This window comes from Maniola hyperantus, chromosome 3 (assembly GCF_902806685.2).
Source record: "Maniola hyperantus chromosome 3, iAphHyp1.2, whole genome shotgun sequence".
Lineage (NCBI taxonomy): Eukaryota > Metazoa > Arthropoda > Insecta > Lepidoptera > Nymphalidae > Maniola > Maniola hyperantus.
In genome coordinates, this window is record NC_048538.1 from 3,892,028 (window position 1) to 3,912,036 (window position 20,009).

The window sequence follows — 20,009 nt, forward strand, 5'->3', positions numbered from 1 at the left end:
GGGCGAGGCTTATCGTCGATCACGACTGCGATGACCTCAGGATTCTTTGGATGCTAAGGGTCCTCTTGCGTGAACCTTCTTAGCATCCCACTTCTGACACCAATTGTTAGGAGGTCCGCTTCGACAGTCTTTTGAAAAAAAAACCACAAGAAATGTCCAACGAATTTAATTTGGAAATTCACACACACGGAACTTTTACTTCACGCGAATACAGTAGTTTCAGTGTTAACTATTCAATATGGAAATGTGGACTGCCTCGCCGCCTCGCGGATTGTTCGCTTTATATAAATTGAAATGCTGAAGCAGCGAATTAACACGTCATGTTAAAATTATTAATTTATAACAGTTCGTAGTTTTAAAATCTATTAAATTTAGGTACCTCTACCTATTACAGATTTTATTGTAATTTCCAACAGAGCTTATTAAAATACATACTAAGAAGAATTTGTCATTGAATTTTGTTTTCGAAAACTATAAAAACGAGTACTATTATTTCAACAGTCTACCAAAAAAGGTCAAAAATGCGGAATTAAAAGGCATTAGGTACGTACAGAGACCATTAAAGAGAATCTCGCATCCTTGGCATCTAATATTTATGAGTGGGAAATCTGGCGCTCAGAGCGGAAAGCGCCTCATATATCCTGCCTGGATCTTTCTCGAACACACACGCTTGGGAACTCGTAGCGCATTATATTACGTACGTATAGTACGCGACAGGTCGAGATGGCAATCGGGGTGGGGACGCCCCACACAACCGCTCACGGCTCAACCCCCGCGTTAACCCGGTGCGGGATAGCCCGGGTGACGTGCGGATGTGCGGTCGTCACCCGCCTCATACCCCGATTACCATCTCGACCTGTCGCGTACTCAGTGGCGTGCACAGGAGTTCAAGCCAGGGTATGCATTTAGGTATGAACTTTTTTTACGGCAGGTTATACGGAAAAAGTAAGCATTGATTTCTTACAATGAGGGTAAGCAGTGCGTTTATGCTTCTATGAGCTGCACGCCACTGCGCGTACTATACTTAGGTCCTTACTTGAATAATAGTCAGAAAGACAATAAACTGAAGAATTCTCCTAACGCATTTTTTATTCGATGACTAAAACAAACTTAATTACGTATTAGAAATAAAGACTTTTTTATTTTATTTTATTGAACACTGGAATTCATAGTCAAGATATGGGCTTCTTTAGAGGACGATTCAGACGACATATGTTATACATAACCTCAATGCAAATGTCACGGGCATTATCTAAATATATAAAAGGAACAGGTGACTGACTGACTGACTGATCTATCAACGCACAGCTCAAACTACTGGACGGATCGGGCTGAAATTTCGAGCTATTATGACGTAGGCGTCCGAAAGAAAGGATTTTTGAAAATTCAACCCCTAAGGGGGTGAAATAGGATTTTGAAATTTGCGTAGTCCACGCGGACGAAGTCGCGAGCATAAGCTAGTCTAGTAATAAATATTTAAAATTAATGACTCTTTTTATTGCGCAGATGCAAAGACGAGTAACTAGTATAAAGCCACCATATTGTGTGGATAGAACTAGTTTTCACGGTTGGATTTTTATCAAGTCCACCTCGGTACGGGTTTCAAGTAGTTCCTAGCAATAATGTCTCATTCAATATGAATAAATTTACCCGTACAATGGACAATAAAAATTTATTAAACAGACGTAAAATGAATAGAGTATTTATATTGAGCAATGCGATTGTTAGCACTGTTGTAATTGTGGAAATGAAGGATACCTAACTATAGTCGATTTCATAACACATGTAATTAGCTACTTTGCGTTTTCGCATAATACAAATAGTGTTCACAGACTCCAAAAAAGAGATTGTCAATTCGATTAAATCATAATAATATAATAACTCGTATTTTCGAATTTCGGGGGTTCGGAATTAGGATTTGATCCCGGGGACACGCATCCCTAACTTTTCGCTATGTGCGTTGTTAAGCAATTAAATAGGTATGTTGTGTTCGATCCGGCCCTGACCAATTTTACAACTGTGTTTGTTGTCAATAAATAGAAATAAAAAGATTTTTGATTCAGATAGACTTTTACAATTATTATGTAGGTACTCTTCAATGTCTTTTCAAAATCGTCAAATGCATATATCACCTGCCCTTTCTAGTTCCTACCGAGAAAAACGAGAAAGAAACTCGGCGTTTGCTCTTTTCAAAGATTCTATTTATAATATAGCATGTCAAATACGAAACCAGAATCGCGCATACGTAACTTGCACCGGAAAGCGCAGCGTTGGGAGACCTCCACTAGATGGACGGACGACATCAGGCGAGTCGCACGGAGCCGCCGGATTCAGGCGGCAAGACCGTGGCGTGTGGAAGTCCCTACAAGAGACCTAGATTTCCAGCGCTGGACGTCTAACGGTTGATGATGATGATGTCAAATACGATGTTTTTGATTAGAAGTGTGTTAGGTTCACAAGTTGCAGCGCTGGTTGCGGTCGGCTGCACTCTCTGCGGACGTCGACCCGCACCTTTACTAATGACGACTTTTTAACCATGATTTTCAAGTGACAAAGTGTTGCGAGTGTATCGTAATTATAGCACACTAGCGACCCGCCCCGGTTCCGCACGGGTACCTCAAGAGGAAATATTATGCTATAGGTAGTTATATTGTTATCGTTAAAATAACAGCAATTTACGCATGGTTTACACACCTTTGAGAACATTATGGAGAACTCTCAGGCATGCAAGGTTACCTCGCGATGTTTTCCTTCACCGTTAAAGCAATTGATATTTAATTAGGTACTAAAATCGCACATAACTCCGAAAAGTTAGAGGTGCGTGCCCGGGATCGAACCCCCGACCTCCGATTAGAAGACGGACGTCCTAACCGCTAGGCTATCACATCTAGTAAAAAGGCAGGTAGTGAAAAGGCAATACAGGCAATCAATTGCATGACAGGTAGAACAATGAATTACACCTAAGCTAGGAAGGTTCATTAGCGGAGGCATAGCAGGTCAACGTTCGCAGCGTGTGTGTACCCGAGCGCGACCGTCCGCTAGCGGCCAGTCCTTCGCTGTAACTGCAGGACAATGCACCATCGGCCTTATAAAACCCGGCCAAGTGCGAGTCAGACTCGTGCACCGAGGGTTCCGTACCTTGGTAGAATCATCATCGTGTCTCTACTCATCGCCGACCCATTACTGAATCATAGTACATAGTCCATTACAACATGGGGTTATTCAAGAGGCGGACCAACAAATTCCTGAAAGGCCGGCAACGCCACGGTGGTTTTTCTGGTGCTGCAAATGTTCATGGACGGCGGTAATCACTTAACATCAGGTGACCCGCCTACTCGTTTGCTCGCTATCTCTATTAAAAAAAACTGATGACCTTTGAAGAACCCGATGTTGTCCTTCTCCGTTAAAGCAAATGGTATGTACTACAAAAAGGTCAAAAGTGCGTGTCTAAGATTCGGACTCCGACGAATAGGAGGCCAAAGCCTTAGCTACTAACTAGACTATCATTGTAAGCTTGAAAGGTTACGTAAGAATAATGATGTGAAGAGATCATTCCTTCTACATCCGTCGTCGCCGTCGCAGAAATTGAGGGTTGGATACCAACTTAAACCATTTGAGGTTGCAGAATTATTTAAGACACCAACGAGATTTGATGCCGTGACCCCTTGGTAAGAATCCAAACATTCTATATACAAAACCACTTAAATAACAGTTCATACAAGGGTGCAATATTTGCTTTGGTAAGATGCAGCAGGCTTTCTCAAATTAACGCCCTACACCGTTGGGTAACTGCACCTTAAATGGACCAATTTACAGTTTGGGTCAAACATCTTAGTATCCTTGATGACAATAATATGAGTGAAAATGTAAATAAGTTTTAACTATTGGTGGTTTGAACGTCTTTACTTGTTATATTATTTAAGAAGTTCAAACATTTTAAGGCAATCCCTTTTTTAGAAAACATAAGACGATAGAAATGAAGTTAAGAAATCCCTAGTCTTTTTAGCTTTCCTACAGCCGAACCAAATAGTTCACATAATCTAATAAATGTTAAGTGAATTAAAGTCGTTAGGTTCTCCAAAAGGCACCACGCAAATTCTAAAATGGTAAACGTTAAAAGATGTTTTCAAATACTATTAACTCTGTGGTGACGGCCTCGTTGGCGGAGTGCTGAGCGCTGTTTATAGGGAGGGAGGGGGTCCGGATTTGATTCATATGCGGAAATTTATAACTTCTAAATTAGCTCAGCCAGGTGATTCACTAACTCAGTGTTCAACGATAGATGATAGCCACTAAGCTCTTTTGACATAGGTTCTACATTGCTGCTTCATCGAGTGATATGGAAATGAATTTTGGAAATGGAAATGGATTAAAAATTAATGTCACTAGCAAAGCCAAGCAATTTAGGATTTCGGTACGATACCAAATTATTTAGGGATTTATTATAAATTGCAATAACTCTTCCGGGTTAGTCTGCTTCACTTCACCTAAGCGAAATTGCAATCAATGGCTAACATATTAAAAAAAAGGTTTCAAGTACAATTAACTTCGTGGTAATAACATTAGGAATTAAGTACAGCACGAATATTTTCGCCCACACGAGATTTAGAAATTCCTTTACGAGTTTCATAAATATAAATCTGATTCCATACCTCTCAGCGTTGACATGGTTGGCACCAATATTTGACGTAATAACAAATAAGTACGCCATATTTACTGCGGGAGGGGTGATATGTGCCGACGTCTCGGAGAAAATTCCATTAGTGGGGCGCTGTAGGAAATGGCATACCAATAATTGCGAAGGCGTCTGTACCCGAACTAGTTGACCCACCCCAGCTTTGCTCGAGTGGAATTCTTAGTGAGTGCCTACTGCTTATGTCATAGAAGGAGCCCAGTTTCAAGTTTTTAACCCCAGCGGTTTAGACTATGCATTGAACAATCAGTCAACACAAGTCTCTAATATACCTAGGTTGAAAGATTAGGGCTAGGAGCCCAAACAAGCGGAATTCTGCAAGCAAAAAACGAAGGCGGAATTTTTCATTGGCGCAAATAATGCTCTAACTTTATAGCATGTCACGTTGTATATCCGCCGAATTCTGCGGATATCCGCGCACTGAGTTGCGCCAGATAAATTTATATTTAACTATCGACAGATTACAGATAGATTGATTTTGAAACTAGCTATAACATCTCCTGGACACAAAAATCTAGCGCATAAATAACGTAGCTCTCTACATGCAAGTCGCAAAAGAGCGAGGGCGCCAGCCGCAGCGCAATCCGCATTAGCATAATTTTGCTCGTTAGGATAGCTCGCCGGCTCTGCGATTATATCTCTACGTTTCGTTTGGATAAACAAAATTACTTAAACCATTTTTTTCTTGTTTTGGCCTTATTTTTCATTTGGCCAGTATACTACTTTCCAAACTACATATATACTCGTAGCACTATGGTAACACCGAATACGGCCTATCTCGAGCAATTCGCTGAACACAAGCGGCACAGAAGGGAAAAAGAAAAATGTTTATTTGAGGCATTAGGTTCATGTACTAAAATAATCACTTTATACATAGTGTGGGCAATATAGTCTTGTACAGGAGTGAAACGCCACGAACATAAAGCTCTTATCATTTTACGGTGGGTTCATCTCCTAAGTAACTTAATTATTAATTGTTTAGTTAAGTTCTTTTTATTTGTCTAGATATTTTGCAAATGCTGTGTACACATTTTATTTTATCAGCCTGTGTTTATCTATAAGTGTCGTAGTTTGTGTTAAATTAATGTATTGTGTGTGTTCCTAATAAATGGTTCTCCACACAAGCTGTTGGCCACTCAACTTGTGTAGAGGACAGTGTTCTGTGAAAAGAGACCGCGTTCTGTCCTTGCAAGAGCCCTAGATGTCCAGCAGTGATCATCTATCGATATGTTGAGACGACGGACGAAAGAGATACGTAACGAAATGTGGATGGGCACAATCGAAGCAGTGGAAGATATGCGCTTGAACTGCATACATTATTGATATCGTACGCAGAGCATTAGCATACCTATAGTACGCAACAGGTAGAGATGGCAATCGGGGTGGGAAGGCCCCACACACCCGCACAGTCCCCGTGCTAACCCGGTACGGGCGAGCGCGGAAGACGTACGGGTGTGCAAAATGTCGCCCCGACTCGTACCCCGATTGCCATTTCGACCTGTCGTGTACTATACTTAGTGACTAGTGGCGTGTACTGGCTAGTATCTACGGTATCTGCCCTCGACACGACCGATTCGTATAAACCAGCGTTCCCCAAACTTATTATCTCATGGTTCGGATAGTATTAAGTAAAGTCACACAACGAAACGAGTTGGTTTAGTTCAACAAGAAGTTTTTATATTCGGCAAAAGTTGTACATAAGCTATTGATACTTTGAGAAGTTGGGTTGGGTTGGGTTCTTAAAGTTAGATTTTCTTCAGTTCACCAAGAATCCGATTTTTTCTCAATTCGCCAATAATTTTACCAAGATCTGTTTTTGCCACACAAACTACATTAAATTAAATGCTTTTTCCCCGTTCGTCCTTGAACAATGTTTTAAACACTGCGCGCAGTTAATTCAGCCAATTTAATTGAAAGCACCTGTACATCTTTGTAAGAGTGGTTCGGGCCTAAAACCTAAAATCTGTACTGGGCTTATTTCATCATAACTTTATTGACATCTAGGTCCAGTTGCATGGCAAATGATTAAAGTTACGTTATTTTCATACTTCCGCTATTAAAATTAAAGGTAGATCTAAAGTTCACAAACTCTGACTTGTGTAACCCATTTTGCTTTTATTGACGGTCAAAATTAACGGTAATCGTAACATAACTATAACCGATTGTCATGCAACTAGAGTTAACCAGACCTTAGTGACCATTGAGCAAGTTTTCATGTAATATAGGCCGTCAAACCGATTTCGTATGTCAGGTTGCGAATATTGCGCGATGATCATCCAATGGCAAAAAAGTTTTTGCAGGTCGTCATTTACGTAGACTTATGTCGGGTCAACCTTCGGCCATTTGAGAAGCGCTGGCTCTAATCGGAAGCCAACAATGCGTAAGCCTGCGCCCAACATGCTATTGTGGAATGCTTTATCGATATTCAAAGGATAACGAAAATGGCCTGAGAGATATTTATTTTATCTTTTGGATGCAAATGAATTTGTTTATTTCGTTGCGCTTTAGAGTTATAGAAGCATGTTCATTTTGTTTTATTGATTGTGAAATTATTGAGGTATGAGGCGGGGAGACCCCGCACACGTTAGGAAAAAGGTACATGACAAGGTCTCTACTCTTTTACTTCGGAATAGACAGATACTACCTATAGAAAAACAACCCTTTGCACGGGTGAATGTATCCGATTTCACATATGTACATATAATACAAAAAAGTCCAACGACCGGGGAAAAAGGCCTTTGTCTTAAAAAGGGCCACGAACAATTTTTACCTATAAAACTTGTTTAGATCGGGCTTCTCATGAAACCTGTTCATTTACGAAGTTACGGAAAACTTAGAAAGGAAGAATTTAATATAACCAAAAAAAAATCATTGACTTAAGTTAAAGAAATAAAATATTTCATCATCATCATCATCATTACCATCATCATCGTCAACCGACGTCAACTGATGAACATTTTGTGAAAAAAGATTGGGACGTATTATGACTTCTAAGAGGTGTACTGTATGGAAACTGAGAAAGCGAAATCGTGTCCGCCATGATATTGTGACGTCCTAGCTAGAAATAAATTTTGATTTATACAATTTCAATGGATTACAAAATCCATTGAGTCCTATAAAATCCATTGAAAATATATTGAGTCAAAATATTATATTTCTACCTAAGATTTCCCTTTGGTAGTTTGGACGCGTTAATTATGTACATTGTTTTCTGTTGCTCCTTGTATGTATCATCAATTGCATTGATTGTAGCAATCATCATTTTTAATGAACCCATTTATAAAAACTGCCATAGTTTTATAAGGGATTCACAAAAGTTGACAAAGAACGTCCTTTACTACAGTCAAGACCTCTAAGGCAACTATTAACTTTTTTAATTAAACTTGCTAGCGCCGGGAAGCTAACGATCACATTTTTCTAAATACGCTCCTATCCGTGCGTTCCACTCGAGGGAAATCTCTCGGCATTGGCAAGAATAATTGCTGGGATTAATAATATCAAATCGGGCGAAAGGATGACATCGTAAATCGTACTTAATCTCGGTACATTGTGTACTAAAGGGCTTTAATAATTTTCGCAGGAAAATAAATGGTACGGACAACCAATCCATAGCTGTATATAGTTTTAGACGTATTCTGAATTAGTTAGGCGGTGAGGGAGGGAGTAGTGACCAGTTAAGGCTTTGGTACTGCAAAGTGTACCTTAATACTCTCGCGGTGGTTATCTAAATATATAAAACGAAAAGGCGACTGTACTGACTGACTGATCTATGAACGCACAGCTCAAACTACTGGACGGATCGGGCTGAAATTTAATACCCTCTTAGCTTTAGTTTTACGTTGACTTTAAATTATCAGCCTTTGACTTTCAAAGTGAACATACATAGTTAAATTGTTAAAGATTTTAACATTGAAGTTTAAACGTTCAAGTGTTGTAGGACTTGTAGGCCTTGCCTACGAAGTGTAAACCAATAGGACGTTTTGACTTTGGATATAAATTTTAATACGATCCAAGATTACCGTAGGTGTTTCATCGGCTGCATTGCCGTAAATTAAAAGAAAATGCACAGTGAATTTTTTTAATTGCAATAAAGTAGGAGAGACTTTCTGCATTAAGCGTACCTAGTTGAAAAGTTTGCGCTCTTAGTAGTTTTAATTGATTTAAGCTAGGTGGAAATGGAAAAAGCTGGTATAAAGGTAGCGTCAGCTATAACTTTGGGACGGTCACGGCCGTACCGAGGGAGCTGGCTTGTTTGAAACTTAAAACTTGGACAGACAAAAGTGCTATACGGAACAGCTCGTTCTTATTTTACTTACCTAATGCCTTTACTAGCTTATTCCCGCTTCTTCCTATCCATCCCCTACTTCGTCCGCATTAGACTACATATTATATTTCAAACCCCAATTTTACCCTCTTACGGGTTATCATAAATACTTTCTTAGCTACGTCGTAATAGCTATTTGTATGCCAAACAGTCCGATCCGTCCAGTAGTTAGAGCTGTGCGTTTATAGATCAGTCAGTCAGTCAGTCAGCTTCTCTTTTTATTCATTTTGATGATACATTTTGAAATCCCGTGGGAACTTTGGTTTTTCGGGATAAAACGTAGCCTATGTCCCTCTCCAGGTCTTAAACTATACCCATGTAAAAAATCACGTCGATCCGTAGCTCCGTTGCGACGTGATTGAAGGACAAACCAACAAACAAACACACTTTCTCATTTATAATAGGGGTACCTAGTGATTGCCGCATTCAAATTGCGAAGCCATAGAGTAAAGGAATTGTACAAGTTGAACGAATGGTATTCTTACAATTTGAATGAATTATTTCAAATCTATTCAGGTATTCCTCAGAACCCAAAGGAATTAAAGGTTTATATTTTATTTAAGAGCTCGGGAAACATTGTAATTAATATTCAAGAACTTAAATCTTACTGCTGTAATCTAAATATATAAAAGGATTAACTGACTGACTGATTTATCGACACAGCTCAAACTACTGGACGGATCAGGCGGAAAATCAGCATACAGATAGCTATTATGACGTAGGCATCCGCTAAGAAAGCATTTTTGAAAATTCAACCCCTAAGGTGGTGAAATAGGGGTTTGAAATTTTTGTAGTCCACGACGACCGCGGGCGAATGGCGCGAGTAATCGCTCGTCGCTCTTGCACATTCGCTTATAGCCCAGCGACAAAACTATCGAAACTAAACACTCGCTTACCGCTGATCGCCAACTCTTTTATAATTTTTAGTTCTACTCGTTTCTCGTTCATCGTCGGCGGTCGGACCACTACCTAAGTCAGCTAATAGAAACCATAGGTACATACACCAAATATTTTGCTTCAGAAGCATTCCAGTATGTTAGCAGAAAGGGTACATACCTCTGAGTATCTGGTAGAGGAAGACTTTGATGTGGTCGGCGGAGAGGTGTTGCGGTGACACGATGATCTTGTGCAGGTCGCTCTGGAGCAGTTCGGTTATCACGTAACTGTTAAATGCTGGGTTAAGGAAATTGTTGGTACAAATATTATATTGGAAAATAATTTGCGATTTATTAAGTTGTATTTTCTTGTAAGTCGTGTTAAATTTTTAGCTCTCTCGGGTTTTAGCCAAAAATTTGAAAAATGCTAAACAATAATGTAATTAAGTCTTGAGATAATCGTCTACTTATCTTTTTGACGACACGTTATTTTTGAATGATCTAAATTAGCATCGATAGTGAAGATCATGTAACACTGAATCATTTTTAAGGATAATTAGAAAAAAATCTTAGTTAATGTTATCGGTATGTTTATATTCTCATTAGTTAATATAAAAATAAGAATCTCACTTTCGTTTGTATGGGGCGCACTCGAGAGCGCTCGAAGGAGACTCCTCTGTGAGTTAAGATAAAAATACATTAGGGTAGATATAGATATAGAGATAGTATATGCAAGTACTTATATAAATTTAATCGGAGAGATCATACAATGAAGCATAGTTCACAGACAACATTGAACACGTCTGCTAGAGATAAATTATATCATAATAAATCATAATTTAGCGAAAAAGCGGCGGCAAATAGTCACACCTACACGTAGCGTTAATTCAGAGCGGTTTTAGCCATTAAAGTTCTAATAGGACTTTCACAAACAAACACGTACGTGGGTCGCGCTAATGAGTACAAAACCAACCGAATTTAGTTAGTATTGAACGTACGCTACAGATGGAATAAAGGTCTACGCGTAGACTGAAAAAACAGTTTCGATAATCGCGACGTTGGTAATGGCAAACGCAACCTTTACCATAAGAAATTCGTAAATATCATTATTTAAATATTAAAAAAACCAAAATAGTTTCATGTTACATTTAAAACATTTCGGCACAGGAACACTATCACGAAATGAAATAGAGAAATATTTTAGATACGTAAATTGTACAATGGCACCGATTCCGTTATCTTTCTCTAAACTAAATTTAGAGTATCTGCATCCTTTTCTTTTTAACAATGCTAAAAAGGGACAGAATATGAACTTTACATTTAAAGACTCTAAATTTTAGTGCACGCTACAAATTTAAACAGTAGGCTCGCGACTGTGCGCTAAAATCACGGGTTTTATACCATCTAAAAATAAAATTTAAAACTGTCAAACTGCGTCTGTCCTTTTCATATTACCTTAGTAAGAAGAGTATATACTCTAAAATTGGGTTGTGCACATAATCAGTACCATTGAAGATAAATAAATCTTATTCGAATAAGAAACGATTTTGCAAACACCAAAATAATCTTTAACTAAAGAATAAAGACGTTGTAACAGTTTTTGTATTGCAAATCTGTCAAGACTACGTCGGTTAAAGTTTAATTGACGATTAAAAAATCAACCGTAATCTTCTTTGAGATAAAGCTATGCGTTTCAGAAACGAACATTAAGTGTAATTTGAACACCCACGCAGAGGGGCGAGTTTTCCAGCAACGAGGATCGGAACGTCTATTCCTCCCTTGGGGCTCAAAAGGCCCAGAATTCTAAGGACCATACGCTATCTCGCTTATCTATTCCCGCCCGCCCCGTCGTCGTGTCGTGATGTCGCCATTACCGAAATTACAGGGACACACCGGACGTTGAAATTATGCAGTACTTGTTGCGGTTGGCTCCGAAACTCAGCTCGACTAAGCTCCCGAGGAATTCTATCTAATTCAGACAAATTGTCGCTCGGAGGAACATATAGCGAGACAATGCGAGTGAGAATATCTACTTACATAACTTTTCAATGGTGAGAATGACTATTTCATCAAACCACATGTAAAAATACATTTTTCTTTATTTGAAAAGTTTACTTGAATAAAAAAATATTCCTTCATGTTTTACTAGTGATCGATTTCATCGTCCGCGTGAGTTTCGGTTATTCAAAATTCCCGCCGGAACTCCTTTAATTTCTGGAATAAACAGTCAGTTTCTAGGATGTAAGCTATCTTTGTGACCAAGATCGTTGGAGACGTGAAATGGTTACGGGACAGACAGACACAATTTCGCATTTATAATATTAGTATGGATTCATATAATTTGTATTTTCGGTACACATTCCAATTTTAGTATTTGATGTACGTTTTCTATAAATTACCTCTGATACTACCTACTTAGGTAGTATCAGAGGCAATTTTTCAGCCAAAGAGTCAGCGTGTGAAAGGCCTTCGTTATTTTATAGAAGCTGAAAGTCTCTGCGTATTGTCCTCAACACATGAATGAAAGATCAGCGACTATGAAGTTAGAGAAGAAGAAGTATCATGGTTGCTTTGGGAGTTAACAGGTAATAAAGAAAGATGTAAAAATCTTACGTCACGAGAGATTTTATAAAATAACTGACGCTGGCTCTTAGTCCATACTTTTCCTTTAAGGAAAATCGGTTCATATTGGAATTCTTTGGTCTTCAATGCCGTTGCCTTTCAACGTGGCCTTATCATGTGGATCTTACGCTATCCACATTTCTACAGAGAGAATGTCAATATCCTCGTATCTTGACATTTGACCTTGCGCAGTCTTGGATATTTGGTTGGTGTTTTCGATTAACCTTCCGACTTGAACACAAAGTCTAATAATCGTATTGCGGTTTCCTTCTTATTATATTGCCGTTTGTTCTTAGCTTTTAGCCCCTTTAAGCTACGGAAAGACGAGCGCAGAAACATATGCGGTGTCTCGTCTATATACATTACAGATATGGCGCTCCTTTTATAACATTTCAATATGTCACAAAATATGTAGCAAACCGGTAAAAATTCGTTAGACAAAATTACCTCACATTTAATTAAATGATCGATTGTAATATTTTGATCTTTGACGTTGAAGCTTATGAAAAACTCCCAACGGATTCGCAAATAGTTTCAAATTGTTATCTTTAAAGTACTACACAATTATTTATTATTCATTTAGGAATACTAGTAAAGGCGCTCGCTCAAGTCCGATAATCGGTGGCCGATTATAATTTGCCGGCAAAAAAATGGCAATATTGAAATGCTCACGTCCTACATGAAGTCGGTCAAAAAATCTATGATAAAAGTCGGTGACCCGAATATCGGACCAACATAAAGTCTGACGTGGGCGGAGCGCCTAAAGGATTATCTATGTTACATACTATTTTCAAATTACTGTAGTTTATTTAATATTCGTTTGCAATATCGCCTAAAAGTCCCCGGTTGATTTATATTGCCTGCTCTAAAATGGACGGCATCCCCGGGGACTGATAGAAACGTCATTGACCGTTGAATACCTGATAACGCGTGTAACACATAGAATATTGTAGGATTATTTAAATGTTTGTTTGTTTGTTTATCTTGATCGAACTAAATAAATCCACCAATTTAAAATACTCGTATATCAGATCTTTTACACACAAGTATTTAACTATCTGTTCCGTCTATTTTATCCTAAAAACTACACCGCGATGTATTGAGCTAAGAATAATACACCTACGTACTAAATATACCTACTACGTGTAGGTATACAACAATCGCAATCTTTCGTAAGGAAATGGCGGGATAGAATGGTTCCCGTGGGAAAGGGATGACGCTTATCTACATCAATAAACACGAAAAGTGAAACTTCAAGTATTTACAAAATTTCCTCCACATCATTACAGACGTTTTCAAGAAACCATAATTATCTCTGAATACCCGTGAGAACTCAAAGATGTTACTTATGTAGATAAACTTGGAAAGTAAAACATTTTATGAAAACAAAATTTCATCGAAACCGTTACGAGCCGTTTCTGAGCAACGAATTACTTATTTATCTATACTTCCATACAATATTATAAATGCAAAAGTATGTGTGTCTGTCTGTCTGTCTGCTAGCCTTTCACAGCCTGGCGGAGCCAAGTGCCCTGCACGTATTGTTGAGGGATATCTCGGCGTCCAAAATAATAATGCACTGTATTACACTTTATCTTTTTTTATTTAAGAGAACAATTAATAAATTAATTAATACACAGAATCGTCTGACGTGTTCGTAACGCGGCCGGATAACCGCGGCTATCCTAAACACAGCCCATCCATTCAACCGATTTTGACGAAATTTGGTACAGAGATAGCTTGCATCCCGGGAAAGGACATAGGCTAATTTTTATCCCGGAAAATCAAAGAATTCGCGTGCATCATCTAGTACACAATAATTACTCGACAATGAGAGCGACGAGCGATGTGACAATTCCAATTTCGGGTGAAGAATCCAAAAAAAGATGCGAGAAAATTCCAGGTAGACGAAACGAGAAATAGTTTGTACCAAACAAATACGTGACATGAAATAAATATAATTTACGACGAAACGCCTCTGCCTAGACCATCGTCTAGCTAGACAGTAGACACTTGTGCCCTTAAGGCATGTTTCGCTCATGCATTTGGCGGTTGTGGGTGCCGTGAAATACATATTTCAGACTGCATATGCAGCGCAGACGACTTTGCATTTGCAAGCGCTGCCTTTCACGAATGCATGTCCATGGTACATGATATGGGTGTGGTTTATGTTGGATACATTGTACCTAACATCTAAGGCATCAAATATGTACCTATATTTTTATAATTTTATAGTGTTTTTAACACATCAAAAATTGCGGACCGACAGGATTCAAACCTTCTGGGTTCGCACCCGACGCCTTGACTGCTAGGCCAAGGTTCGCTTACTGCCTGTAACGTAACTTGTGATATGTATGTTCACTCAGTACTGAAGCGACTGTTAATGCCATCTAGTAGCGACACTGCACTTTTCACTACTAGATGGCATTAACAGTCGCTTCAGTACCTGAGTGAACATACATATCACAAGTTCTTCGTAGGCACCTTCCCTCCTACAATGTTGAGATCAAAGGTTGAAATATGATGAAGTTCAAGACCAGGGACAAAGCTAAACAAACTCGGCGCGTGGAATTCATGAGAATAATAATAAGGAATTATTTTCACTGGTCGATATAAAACACAACTGGAGTGCGGGAGATTTCTACCAACCAGTAAACATCGGTCGTTATGCCGCCTACGGGGTGTCTCCTCACATGAAAATGACTAATGAAAAGTCCTTAAAGAGATCAGAAAAACCTAACATTGGGCGGTTTCAGACTATCGCTTTATACGCGCGTATGAGCTCGTTTTTGGAAGCGCATGTAGGCGCGTATAGGCGCGCTTGTTGGCACACGCTCAACTCGTACGAGCGTTGACGCGCTTCTAAGCTCGTATAAGCGCGAGCCGCGCGAGACAGATCCATGTTGAATTTTTGATACTGACAACACCACCGGTACGAGCGAACACGCCGAAATATGCCCGTATACGCGAGTCCGGTTTTTTGAAGCGCGTAATGTAGCGCGCGTGTAAGCGCGTATGCTGAAACGACCGTATACGCGCAAAAAAATACGCTAGTCTGAAACCGCCCTTATAAAATTAGTTACGCTACAAATTGTTGCCATACCTCAAGCGCAATAGATCGGAAACGGTCGAAGTAATACAGGGTATTAAAGAACCTGCATAGCCCCAAAGTATATGAAGAAGAAGAATGCCTCAAGCTCTATCACAGAACCTTAAACTTCAAAGAAGAATAGTTTCTTGTTGATCAACGATACTATTTCACAGTCCAAACAAAAACTAGTTTTGTAAAGAAAAGGCTTAAAAAATAAATTACAGGTAGGTAACGTTTGACCTATTTTTTTGCTACATAAAGGGAATCCACTAGTGCTGTTTTCTAAGTGGGTACACATGCATGTTTCATCGTACAAACCTGAAATGCAAATTGTGGATGAAAGGCATTGAGTAAGATCTATAGAGGAGCAAACCTGATCCATAAGGCGTCAGAAAAACGCTCTCACAAAATTATTACCAAGAGTCAAGACGTAAGCTAATAATGCATACTAATATTATAAATGCGAAAGTGTGTCTGTCTGTCTGCTAGCTTTTCACAGCCCAACAGTTTAACTGATTTTAATAAAATTTGATACAAAGTTAGCTTACATTTTTGAGAAGGACATAGGCTACTTTTTATCACGGAAAGTTAAAGAGTTCCCACGGGATTTTTAAAAACCTTAATCCACGCGGACGAAGTCGCGGGCATTATCTAGTAATTAATAAACATTTACAATTAAAAGTGTATCTAACGCTTTTATTCTAGTGATATTATCGTGAAACGAAGTGAAACGGTCATTCATATGGTAAAAATATTATTATTATTGCCAGATAGAGTAAAAGGAGCTCCAGCGCCAATATAGTAAATGATAGAAAATACGGCTGGCAAACTTGTTAACCAGTCAGGAAAGGAATTGTATTAAATGTGTAGAACGGCTAATCTGAACAAAAACCGTGTTCCAAAAAGCTTTCAATCATTGACATTGAGCAACGCTGTAGCATAAGGCTACAAGTCGCATCAGAAAAATCTTGTGTAGAATGGCCAATCTAGTGAGTAGTACAGTTCTAGCAATTCACGAAGGCGAGTGGCTCATGCTTGTGTTTAAGTCGTATCGGTATAAGTAAGGTACACTGAATGTGTGCGTTTGCAAGCTCTTGCTCGCGACTGATTGGTCCGACATGCACGTACGTACACTTACGCAATGCCCGCGTATCCGACGTAACCAAAAGTAAAGTCCACTCGCCTTCGTGAATTGCAAGAACTGTACTACTAGGAAATCGTTGGGTAAAAGCCATTATGGGAGGCATTGCTGCTCTAGTAATCTACAACTCTAATATATCGCAGAATTCGTAAGTAAGAAACACCGTGTTGGAGCCACAGACACGCTCATAATTTAGTAATGCATCTTTGGTGAACACCCGTGCGATTAAACTCTGGAGGATTTGGATGTAGGTATACATACAACCATACTATAGTCTGAGAATACTACGGTTTGTAATATTAACATGTACATTCAAGTCCTGAACACTGAATTCAGAGAGTTTCCTTTCCCCAGACAACAGTACACCTAGTACAAGTTTCATAGTTTTCTCAAAACGAAATTCGATGTCGATTTAGTCCGTACGTATCTAAAAGTCCAAGTCCAAGTCTAGTAGGGGGTACTAACCATATGTAAGACTAGCTTATGCTCGCGACTTCGTCCGCGTGGACTACATAAATTTCAAACCCCTATTTCATCCCCTTAGGGGTTGAATTTTCAAAAATCCTTTCTTAGCGGATGCCTACGTCATAATAGCTATCTGCATGCCAAATTTCAGCCCGATCCGTCCAGTAGTTTGAGCTGTGCGTTGATAGATCAGTCAGTCAGTCAGTCAGTCACCTATTCCGACCGACAGAACCGCAGAGTTTCTTGCTGGTTCTTCTCGGTAGGAAAGGCATTCCGAACCAGTGGTAGATGTCCGACTATTCGTAAGTACTTGTAAAAGTTTATACGAATAAAAAAGATTTTTTTATTTTTTATATTTTTTTTTATTCCTTTTATATATTTAGATAAGAACAAGACAAGGCTTTTGATTATTTTATTCTTGCATTACTAAATCAAGTCTCAAGTAAACCATGAAAGTTTTCGAAATGTACAGACTCTTATTAGTAGGTATGTTATAGATACAGCTCTAACTACACCCACCAATGCACTGAAAAAATAAAAGAAGCAGAGTACAGAGTATTTAATACATCAAAGATAGTAAGAGGAATCTTAAATTGGATACAATTAAAATTCTCAGTAAATGCAGTAATGACTAGGGGAAGTTAAGTCTATTCTTCAGGAGTCCCAAAAAGCGGTGCAAAGGAAACTCAAAAACCATGACGGGGGAGCCATGTTTGGAGCAGGGTTCATGGTAGGGTTATCACAAAAAAAAAATATTTTGAATTATTTATTAGGGAGGAATCACAATTTGGGAAAATTAGTAAAGTTTTTGAATTACCATAATACTTAATGTAAATTCTATGATTTTAGTAAAAAAGTTAACTTGAAATTAGACTAAATCTTTTAAATTCATCATATGAAAGTCTCCGTGTGATTATTTAAAAACTTAAACTTAAATAAGTTGATAGATAAAATCTTGAGGCGTGCCCTAAAAATTAAGAAAATTCAGGGTTAATTGGATAACCAAGGAGTTCACATATTTGTCGGTTGTTGGTTGTTGGCAATGGCCAACGGAAACAACCCTGACGATGCGTTCAATTTTTTTTAATTACCGTGGTTAAAGTTTTCGCAGTTTAAATGTGGTAACCCTGTCTGAGGGGATGCGCCCTCGTGGCGTAGTGGGCAGACGTAATTATTTACAGAGGGGCTGACATTCCACCCCGTCGTATGCTAGGCATACACATTGGCAACACGTCTCTTATTGCAATCACATAAGAACTAAAATAAACAAAAACTCAAGTCTGGCAGTCGTAAAGTTTGTCGGAGTCTTGCACACAAAGGGCCTAAGCGTTTCGGGACTTGTTGCGTTAACTTAGACGTATATTTTATGCGAAGAACCGTGCAGTCGCTCAAACATAGTCTGCATGTAATGGCAAAAATACGCGGCTTCTAACATGATTCAACGGGTTTAAGCCTCGTAGCTTTACTTTTAAGTTTACGTACCCATCACAACGCAACAACGTTGACCCAAGTCGGTAACTGGATGGGTGACCCATACGACATCCATCCAGTTACCGACTTGTGCCAATGTTGCTTAACAATCGCAATTGATATGCGTTGCCATGCCACACGGGTCACATGCCCCTCATACAAATATACTTTTCACTGTAAGAAAATTTCTCTTTATATAAATTATATTATAATTTATATAAAGAGAATTATTTATATTATAATATAACTAATTATAAAACCGTAATTCCTTACAGGAAACATTGCGGCGGCGATTGAAGTTTCAAACTATATGAACGCTTATTTTGTGGTTTATGGTCCACCATGTCTAAGGGAAGCGTTTTTTGTTTGTCAAATGCGTGTGGTGGCTGTCATAGCCGGTTGCACAGCTGCACCGCATCCGGGCCTGTTCACTGTTCAGTGCCTGTATGCCCATTCGTCGCACCAATAAACTCAAGTGTCTAGCCACACACGCAACTTTCAAGCATTCAACGTTAATTATTAACTTTGACATAAAATCTTAAAATTTCCCTTAGTAATAAAGTTGGTACCTATTTATAATAAAAAATATTAATGTGTGTGTTCGTCAGTTCATTCGTAATGTAAGAAGATATTAAGCGCTCGCGCATCGACGGTTACAGCTGTTATTCGCAATTCATTAATCAATTTACCGTTTTGCAATGTTAACATGTGCAATAGTTACATTAATTGTTAATAAGCAAACTTTACAGGTAGAATTAATTGATCTAAAACAGCTTTCCACAATGCATTAGTAACGTTAATCATTTACGTTAACGTTAAGTCAAGTTAATCATCTTAAAATTATCATATTACTTTGCATTTTAAAAAAAATATTTTTTATTTAAAATAAAATAAAAAATATAATTCCGAAAAACAGTAAAACGAGAGTTCCTATATTTATTTTTTACTACCGCGCAATAAAACGTAGAAGAACCAGTGAAGTTCTTCAGTTTATCGCTGCGGCGATACGGAGATGTGCAGTTTCCGTTGTTATAGCTTTTCCTTTGCCGTCCGTCGTTAAGAAACCATCACATTTCACATAACAATCATCCATTACATTGCCAACCTTACATTTACCAATTTACACAAAAAAGGGGCGCATTGATTTTTTTTACTATATGACGTAGGTCCATACTAATATTATAAATGCAAATGTGTCTGTCTGTCTGTATGCTAGCTTTTCACGGCTCTTTTTGAAGAAATTACGTATAGAGATAGCTTGCATCCCGAAGAAGAACATAGGCTACTTTTTATCCCAAAAAATCAAAGAGTTCCCACGGGATTTTCAA

At 38.6% G+C, this 20,009-nt stretch overlaps 1 protein-coding gene across 1 annotated transcript in view; it reads right to left on the reverse strand.

Annotated features, from left to right (window-relative positions):
• nmo (serine/threonine-protein kinase nemo) overlaps window positions 1-20,009 on the reverse strand; it is a 173,321-nt gene that overhangs the window by 42,299 nt on the left and 111,013 nt on the right. The window contains 1 exon segment of the mRNA XM_034984556.2: window positions 10,074-10,180. Coding sequence (XP_034840447.2) covers window positions 10,074-10,180 — 107 coding nt within the window.